Source organism: Camelus dromedarius, chromosome 10 (genome assembly GCF_036321535.1).
Source record: "Camelus dromedarius isolate mCamDro1 chromosome 10, mCamDro1.pat, whole genome shotgun sequence".
NCBI lineage: Eukaryota > Metazoa > Chordata > Mammalia > Artiodactyla > Camelidae > Camelus > Camelus dromedarius.
The window spans coordinates 61,227,129-61,236,900 of NC_087445.1; the positions used below are offsets into that span (position 1 = coordinate 61,227,129).

Here is a 9,772-nt window from a genome sequence, read left to right on the forward strand (position 1 = left end):
GATTAATAAGCCTTTAAGTAATTTGATTCTTAAAATTTAATTTTCTTTATACACACACACACATACACACACAATGAATCTCTCCTTTGAGAGTCTCAGAGGATCTTTTTCCCCTTTTTACCTGCAGAAGAAAAATAAAGATTTTAAGATTGAAAATATACCTCCACAACAGCCAAAACATGACAACAACCTAAGTATCTATGGACGGAAATGGAGAAAGTAAAGGTGCTATAAATTTATATACAATGAAATATTATTCAGCCATTTTAAAAAAAGGAATTTTGCCATTTGTGGTAACAGAGATTAACCTGGAGGACATTATGCTGAGAATAAGCCAGGCACAGAAGGACAAATACTGTGTGATCTCACTCATAAGTGGAATCTTAAAAAGTCGAACTCATGAAAGCAGAGAATGGAATGATAGTTGCCAGAGTCTAGGGCATGGAGGAAAGGGGAGATACTGGGACAATCTTCCAGTTATAAGATGAGTAGATTCTGGGGATCTAATGCACAGCATGGTGACTGTAGTTAATAGTTCTGTACTGCACACTTGAAATTTGCTAAGAGAGTACATCTTAAGTGTTTTTACCACACACACACACAAAACTATGTGAAGTGATGGATATATGAATGAGTTTAATTACATGTAATCATGCTGCGATATAAAGGTATATCGAATCATCACATTGTATACCTTAAATAATACAATTTTTAACTTGCCAGTTGTACTTCAACAAAGCTGGGGGAGGAAGCAAAAAACAACTAAATAAAATAAAATTGAAGAAGGAAAAAGAAAACATAGCTACTACTAAATGCCATGTGGTATCCTCGAACAGAAAAAGGACAGAAGCAGAAAAATTGGTGCCATTTGAATAAAATCAGATTTTAAAAATCCCTGAACTGTAGCTTATAAAGAGGGGTCAGAAGTGGAGAAATCCTGGTTAAGGGCAGTTTGTACCTAGTAGAGAAGCCGGGGCCTCTGTGGGCGTTCAGTTAAGGACCTGACACCCTTAATTGTGTGGAAATGTGTCAGGAGCAGCTGCAGGTGTTCTAAGCTGTCCCTGAAACCGCCCACCCCTCCTGCCAGCCCAGGCGCTGGGGAGAACGTAGAGAGGAGGAGGTTCCGCCTCCTCCGTTTTAAATTCCAGCCACGCAAAGTCCATCTCCCTTTTCCCCTGGAGTTAAGGTGACACAAAGCAGCACTCGTTTGCCTGTTGCTTCTGAAGGGTCCAAAGGGGCGTGTTCCAGGCAGGTTACGTGGCCGCATAAGCCGGAAGGAAGAGTGGCAGGAGCTCCCTTGGCCTCAGCAGGAAAAGTGACAGGGACAAGGGGCTGCTCCGCTGGCACTGGCTCGCACCCGTCCAAGGGCAGTTCTCCTGCGATCAACCCCTCCCTCCAGCAAGGATAGTCCTGAAGCTTCAAAATCAATGCCGAGAGAGTTTAGGTTTGACTCTGGAAGCAACAAGAGTAAATAGACAAGCTAAGGCCTGATGCTGCTCTGAGTGGGGTCGCAGCACCTCGGCGTATTCGGGAGGTTCAGACAGAAGATGCAGAGTGCCATTGACGAAATGAGGGAGGGCCTCATGGAAACTCACGGAAAGAAAGCCAAGCAGCTCCAGCCTTAGAGGCATGGCTGAGTCTGGGATGGGAACTGAAGGGAGACTCCGTGTTTTTAATGTCCAGGTTACCTGAGGCCTTTCCCAAGTCTATCACCTTGTGATGATTAAGTTACCCGAGTCCTTTTAAATTGCCACTAAAATGGAATCCATGTTTATAAATGACCATTTGGATCAAGCATCTTTTCAAACATAAACTTATCATGTGGAAACTCCAGACCTTTTAGGGTCAAAGGCTAATGGACGATTTCTTTATAAATACATGGAGTGTCAGACAAAGGGAAGAGATTGACGGGGGGAGGAGACAGAGAGGAGGATGGATGCCTGGAAGCCCAGGAGGAGCTGTGTCTACTACATCCCTGAACAATATAAAACCATCAGCCTTTTTCCAGAAGCAGCAAAGAAGTTTCCAAAACCCCTCAAGGGCCTCCCGTAAGGGCAGACAGGTCAGGAAGCAAATGAAGGAAGCCAAGCTCAGAGGATGGTCATGTCCCAGGTTAACAGTCAGGAAGTGGGCTCAAGATGCACCTGGCCACAGGTATTAACAGACACAGGAAGCAATCCGGGGATCTCTGCTGCCTAAGCCTTTCCCAGCACCTACAGGCCCTTGGCTGGAGTTCAAAACACCTGCACAGAGGAGGAGCCAGGCAGGGGCAAGGGGCGGGGTGGTGAGAAGGTGGGTCACAGGCTGGCCCAAATACCCTGGGAAGCATTTTCCCTGCAGAAGCAGACTGTGTCACTGTTCCTTTTCCCCCAAACTCTTCACTTCTTGCACACAAAGATGGTGTGTGTGTGTGTGTGTGTGTGTGTGTGTGTGTGTGTGTGTACACCTGCAAGTGAGCCCTGAATCCACACATAAACCAAACACTATCCATCCCATACTCCAATTGATTTTCAATAACCCTGGGCATAAGACTAACAAACACATACATTACTTTTAAACAGCATGATTAAGTCCCTAAGCGCTAGTTGTCAAGAGCTTATTTTTCTCAATTAGCAGACACAAAAAGTACAACTACTCTCAAGGGAGTGGGGGATTTATTTTTGACATTCAGGCAGGGTCCTCGTTTCCAACAAGATTAGAGACACTCAGGATCCAAGTGGAGAACTAGAGGTTCTGAGGTGGCATGTGACAAGTCCTAGGATACACAGCCTGGTCCACAAACAGCACGGTCAGGCCAGAGCTCTGTGGGTCACCAGAACAGCCTCCTTGGACCACTTTGGAGCTAACAAAACTTTCTTTCAGGGGCAGAAGCCTAGAGAATAATGAGAATAACAACAACAGAAGTGGAGGTCACCCACTGATTACTAACCATATGCCAAACAGAGACCTTATTTCTTTTAATGCTCCTAAGAATCCACAGCCCTTTTCACACTTTGTAATCATACATTTGTCAGAGATAATGCCTGTCTCCCACACAAAGCCTTTATGCCCCATGAAGGCAGGGTCCAAGTCTGTTTTGCCCATCACTGTATCCCAAGTGCCTGACATCTATCTGCTCAAAAAATTAGATGTTCCTGTTATAAATATTTTTAAGACAAACGGGGCCCAGAAAGGTCAAGCGATTTCCCTAAGGACACACAGCATGGAGCTACTGCCACCATGAGGAGCTGTGCCACTCTGCCCCATACTCATCCCCAAACCAGAGCCCTACCTTGACGGCCTCAGCATGGGTCACCCGGGCCAGGGATTTGTCATTGACACGCAGAATCTGATCCCCAACTCGCAGCCCTTCTTTCTCGGCCAGAGAGCCTGGCTCCACCAGTGACACATAGATGCCCACGCCATGCTCCGAGCCCCCGCGGATGCTGAAGCCCAAGCCCTCGTGGGCCTTGGCGCGCCGCAGGCTCACTAGGCGCACCTCCCCGGGCCCCGCGCCGTCGGGGCAGCCCCAGGCGGGTTGCCTGTAGGGGGTGGTGGCGGGCAGGTAGAGGCCCTCGGCTGTATACTGGTCGAAGAGCAGCTGGTCAGAGCGCGGGATGACCAGCCGAAGCATGGGCAGCAGGCGCCGCTTGACCGGGCTGTCCAGCAGCACGCGCAGGGTGCTAACCAGGTCGAAGACGTTGCGGCGCGCGTGGTAGGCGTTCAGGCAGTGCGTGAACTGCTCCCGCTCCGCCTCGCTCAGCAGCGCCGTCAGCGCCTGGTGCAGCTGGCGCACGTTGGCAGACAGCAGTCGCAGCCCGGTGCCCCCGCCGCCGCCCGCCCCGGCCGCCGAGCCCAGCGAGCCGGTGGAGGACGAGCTCACCGACAGGCCGTCCAGCTGCGCGTTCATCTCTCCGCCAAGGCCCGGGCGGCCTCGGGGCGCGCTGTGGGGCAGCTGCTGCACTCGCCGGCACTGCCGCGACAGCTGGATCCTGGGGAGCGCGGAGATCGTGGCTGGAGTCTGGGTTCGGGGGCTGGGAGCGGGTGGGGGGACGCCGAGACAGGGGTTGGGTGCCCGGAGATACAGAGGCGGCGGCTAGAGTCTGGGCGTGGGGGGCACGGAAACGATGCCTGAATCCTGGGGGGATCGCGGAAATCAATGCTAGAGTCCCGGGCGCGCGAAGACTGAGGGGGTCGTGAAACTGGAGTCCGCGGGGCGCAGAGACGGCGGCTGGAGCCCAGAGAACACGGAGACAGCGGATAGAGTCCGGGCAAAGCGGAGACGGCGGCTGGATCCCCGGGGACAAGGAGTTGGCGGCTGGAGCCCGGAGGTCGCGGAGACTGAGGCTGGAGTCCAGTGGAACGCGGAAAGAGCGGCTACATTCTGGAGGACACAGAGACGACGGGTGGCTGGAGGGGGGGTGGCGCGCAGCAAAACTGACCGCCCCGTCACATCATGCCCGGGGCTCCCCCAGCCGGGCCGCCCGTTCCTCTCAGGCTGGGGGACCCCAAAGTCATAAGTTGGGGTGGGGGGCGCTCTAGTCCCGGAGACCCCCGAATCGCAGCAGGTGGTGCAGCGCGGACGTCCGGCAGGGGGTGCGGGGCATGTCCGGGGACGCCCCGGGATGCAGCAGCCCGGGGACCCCCGCGCCTCTGCACTGCCGACGGAGCCGCGCAGCCGCGAGCCGGGACTTTGCGAACTGTTGAGCCGCCCGGGGCCGATCTTCCAGCGAGTTCCGACGCCGTCGCTGTCGCCAGCGCAGCCTTGGCCCCGCCCCCCTTTGCCTCTCCCCCCCCTCCCCCTCCCCTCCTCGGGCTCTTCAGGAAATGACGTCCCGCCTCGCGCCTGGCGGTTGCCTAGAGACGAGGTGAAACAGTCCAGCCCCAGGGAAGAAAGGGGTGCAAGTGGGGGTAGGGGTGGGAGGAGCTCCAGGGGCAGTGAGAGTTCCCGCACCGCTCCAGCCTTGGGTCCGGGTTGGACCGCAAAAACTGTGCTTTTTTGCGATCGAAGCGTGTTCATCATGATGAGTCTGGAGCAATGAGCCAGCTAGCTAATTCACAATTGTGGGGAAAAATAACCAACTTTTTGCCCCTAAAATACTAAATGCTTCAGGCTCAGTTTTCTACCTTAAAACTTGAGCTCTTGTACGCACCAACATTCAAGTTCACATGTATATATGAGCGACTTTTGGGCACCTACTGTGTGCAAGATATCTATTTAAGCATATACCGATGCCTGCGGGAGCCCACTCCAGTGCAGAGGTAGAGCAGACTGGACACCTGCCCGCTCTCCAGTAGGTGGGGAAAACGTTTTCACAAATGTAAAGTGGACACAATACCCACCGACCCCCCCAACACACACATGCATATAAAACATAAAACTGGAGATATCAGAATAAGGTGGGTGGATTATATCAATGTCAGTATCCGGGCTGTGGCCTTGTCAACATTGGGGGAAACTGGGTGAAGGGTACATCGGATGTCTATATATTATTTCTTACAACTGCATGTGAATCTGCAATTATCTCAAAATCAACATTTTTAAACAATGTATAGGAAGCGGGTTGGGAAGAAAGTATTCCATGCCTGTCCATTCCAAAACAAATGGGGAGATACTCCAAGGCATGGCCTAGAGTATCTTCCCACCTTATTCCCCCAAATACAGTCTAAGTGAATCTTGTGCTTATATTCAGAGGCGGCTTTCTAAGGAGCCCTCAACACACACACACACACAAACACACACACCCTCACACACATCCTCTCCAACCTGAATTGTCTCTCCTAAGCTATCTCCTATAGAAAGCTGTATTTTCCTTGAAAATATTCTGGATTGCTAATCTAGAACCATCTGACTTCTATTTGAGAGGCAGAGACAGGGTGTCACTGGAGTAGGTTTCAGCTGGACCCAAAAGGATGGAGCATTCATTCACTCATTCATTCATTTGCTTATATGATCACTCTCCATTCAACATTTTCCAAGTACCTAGTCTGTCCTGGATCTTATGCTGGGTGCCAGAGGCCCCAGTTAAAAAGATGAAATCTCTTACCTTAAGGAGGTCATAGTCTAGCAGGGGCGAAAGACCACGTAAATAAAGTTAAAAACTAGTATGATGCGTGTTGTAACGGCTGAAAGAAACCAGGTTTAGGGGAGGAGAAAATGGTAAGGACTTTATCAATCAAAGAGGTGACACCTGAATGAAGGCCCCTAAAGGGAATGGATTTTCTCTTCTGGACAATGGGGAACCATGGAGGGATTTTCAACCCTGTTAGCTTAGTGCCTTCCCACAGCTGAGGCCAGGAATTGAAGCCATATTATCCACCCACCACCAATTGTCAATTCTCTTCTTCACTCCCCCATAACAGACCTAGGTTAAATTAATGCCCAGTGAACATACTTGATTGTGTGTCTTAAACAGCAAGTTAAAGCTACCTTGGACATCCGTCTGACAGCCCTAAGTGTAGCAGTTAATAATGTGTGTACTTTTTCCTTCTTAATTGCCACTGAAGCCTTTAAACTAGCCAAAGGTATTTAAGAAAAAAATCAATCTCCCCCACCCCCAAAGTATATTAATGGCATACCTCAAAATGCCACCAAGCAGGGCTTAATTGTATGCAGTTCAGGTTTTCTGCAAATGTATTTCATGCTAAGCTTTCACTTAGTTTGTGTTCTAATTATAATTACTGTGATTGGCTTGATAAATGCATCCCAGGAGCTAACATCCCCCTTCTCAACATTTTATTTCTGTGCAAAGGATATTTGGGAGAAGGTATTTTGCTTTAGGCAGCAGAAACTACTGTTGCACACACATCTTAGTAGAAAAAGAAACACTTTCTTCTGCAAACATCAGAGACCCTCAGGCATGCTGTGCTGTCGTTTAATGTCATAGAGGCCGATGTTGGGGAGGGGCAGACAAGTGCAAGAGCATGGAAAGAGAACTCACTGAGATTTCTTCCATCCATCTGGCATAACCTGCTTTGTATCAGTTTGCGCTGTGTACACTTGGATGCAAGGCAGTGTGTAACTGTGCTCAAACGTCAAGAATCCTATTTCATGTCTGAAGATGTGTTTGTGGTTCAGAAATAAGCTCTTGGAAACCCAAGATGCCTGGGCTCCTGTGGGCTACACTGCCTCTGGCCTTCAAGACCTGGAAGGAAACCCTGAGCACGTGAGCAGACCTGGCCTTGGTTGCATACTGCCCTCTTCAGAAAGAAAATATAATACTCCTGTGTCGGCTGCAGGCTTCCCTTGGCTGTCTTCACCAAAGCTACTTTTAATATAGCCCATTATTTTTCCCCAACTCTAGCAAATCAATGCCCTTCTCCTATGGATGTTCCTGGAAACTTGCACTCACTGGAGAAGTTGAAAAGACAGAGGGAAGAAGAGTGAATCGTATTCAACTCAGAAGTACTTTGTGTTGAACTGGATTGTTGGTTGGTTATTTCTCAAGTGTTTGTTTTAACCAAGAGACATGTTGAATTGCAGTCTGGGTAACAGGCGGAAAACCATTATTCCAGTCTCAGTGTGTCCCTTTACTAGTTGAGTGACCCATGACAGATGGCTTCCTTGCTCATCTATAAAATGGAGTTTCTAGACCTTCCCTGTCTCTCCAGAGGGCAGCTGTAAGCACCACGTCCTGCACAGTAAATGAAAGCATGATGCAACATAGGGTGTCCTAACGTTGTTAGTAATTTTCTCCTATTTTCTATGGCAATTTTTAAAATCCATTTTCTATTTCATAGTTATTTGGAGCTTCTCCCCTTCCCTCTTATCAACTGGAATGTATCCTTAGAAGGCAATAGAGATTAATTAAATTTGAGATATATTTCCCATGGGACATATAGAAAAATGTAGTAATGTTTATTGAGTGCCAGATATTATTTTAAACATTTGTATTTTAACTCACTCGATCCTCCCAATGACTCTATAAAGAGAGAGATACCACCACCACCACCACCATCCTGGTAAAACAGACAGAAAACTGAGACCTAGGGACATAACTATCCCCAAGGTTACAGAGGTAGTTAAAGGAAGAGTGGGGATTTGAACCCAGGCCATCTGGCTCCAGGATTCTCACTCAATCACTGTGATGCATGGCCTCCCAAGTGTTTGGTTCAAAGATGCTAAAAGGTCCCAGATGGGAATGGCACGAAGACCACATTTTCTTGAAAGCTGGGCTGGGAATGTCAGAGGTTAAAACCAAGCCACATATTAATGATTCCAGGTTGGTATGATGACATTTTGTGGTGGAAAGAATGAGCAGGGATTTAATACAAAGATATCACTGAGAGAGATGGAGATGGAGAGGACTGAGGGATTCCCAGGGCTCTCAGCCTGAACACAGCCTGGAGGGGCATGCTCAAAGCTCTCTGGTAGAAGGTGTCCTAGGAAGCCTCCCCCAGCTCTGGGATCCCTAAAGAAAGGAGGTTAGCAACTGGAGTTATCGCTTCTGCTCCAGGACCACAGCCTGTCTCTTCCCTGCAATGTCAGTGGGGATGGTATCGGCAGAGAAGAGGGACACTTTCGCCTCTATGCCTGGTAGATAATACAGACAATATTGGTGGAAGTGCGGGCAGATAAGAGGGAGGCGAGAAAAAGAGAAAGCACAAAAACATGAGGAAAAGAGGAGAGATACAGGTATTTATCTTGGCCTGGGTGTAATCTCTAAAGAGTCTGTCTCATGGTAACGGAGAATCATGTGATGTTTGTGCTGGAAAGGTGTTAAAGCACAGAGTTGATCTCCAGGTTCTCATCCCTTTTCTGATATTTGCTACCTGTGTGACGGGGGCAAATCATGGAGGTCTTTTGCACCTGAGCGCCCTTACCTGTAAGATGGGGAGAGTGGCACTGTCATTGGCATTACTATGAATATTGATTGAACTCAGGTATGCAAACTGCTTATCACCCTGTGTGGCACTCACCAGGCACTCCCACTTGATCTGTCTTGGTTAAAGTTCTTACCATACGGGAGGCCCTCAAGAACAGGGCCATAGCTCCTTGACCTCTGTGTCCAGTGCTCTGTTCCAGGACAAGCACATAGTCGGTGCTTAGTAATTATTGTTGAATGCATCCTTAGTTCTTGCCTTCTCCCATGCTTGTGTTACAAATAGGATAGTCAAGGGCCCGAGAAGGTCATTGTCTTGTCCACACTCTCACTGACAGCCAGAGGTGCCTGTCCTAGGCTTTCTCATTAGTACCTGAAGGGAAATTTTACTGAGTCCTTTGAGAGAGCTAAGCCCTTTACAGGCACCATTTCTTTTACTCCTCACAACAATCCTGTGAAATGGTTATTATTATCCCCACTTGACAGATGAAGAAACTGAGTGTCTGGGCTATGACATGGTTTCCTCAAATTTTGTGTCATTAGCCACCCACCATGCACTCTCTTTTTACCTTGTATTATGACAGATGGGATTGAGGCTGACTTCTCTCACACAGCTTTGGGGAAACAGCAAACTATGATGGCAATTAAAAAAATGGCAGGGAGCCGACCTGTGGGCTGGAAAGAGGCAGAGCAGTGGAAGTGACCTTATCAGGCATGCTGTGTTGTAATCCGATTGCTACGAAGTCTGCAAGAGCTTCTTTAATCAGGGGATTATATATTGGTTACACTGGGACACTCGCTCCACACATCATCTTGGTTCAGGTTAGAGAAGCTCCCAGCAAAAAAAACCCACACATCAGCATGGTTAACTGGGGCCTTCACTCATGTCCATTCATTCATCATTCAAACTTTCCTTAGCTCCTCCTTCATTCTTCCAGGCAATGTTCTGTGGATCCAGCAGGAACAAGACC

The 9,772-nt window shown here is 48.9% G+C and overlaps 1 protein-coding gene across 5 annotated transcripts in view; it reads right to left on the reverse strand.

The window, feature by feature from the left end:
* WHRN (whirlin) overlaps positions 1-4,758 on the reverse strand; it is an 80,136-nt gene extending 75,378 nt beyond the window's left edge. For 3 of the 5 annotated variants that reach the window (XM_064490448.1, XM_031450282.2, XM_031450279.2), the window contains exon 1: positions 3,272-4,758. In XM_064490448.1, coding sequence (XP_064346518.1) covers positions 3,272-3,889 — 618 coding nt within the window. In that variant the 5' untranslated portion in view covers positions 3,890-4,758. The remainder of the gene's footprint in view (positions 1-3,271) is intronic. The other 2 variants (XM_064490449.1, XM_010997381.3) reach the window with 1 other exon arrangement.
* Between the last annotated feature and the right edge of the window lie 5,014 nt (positions 4,759-9,772).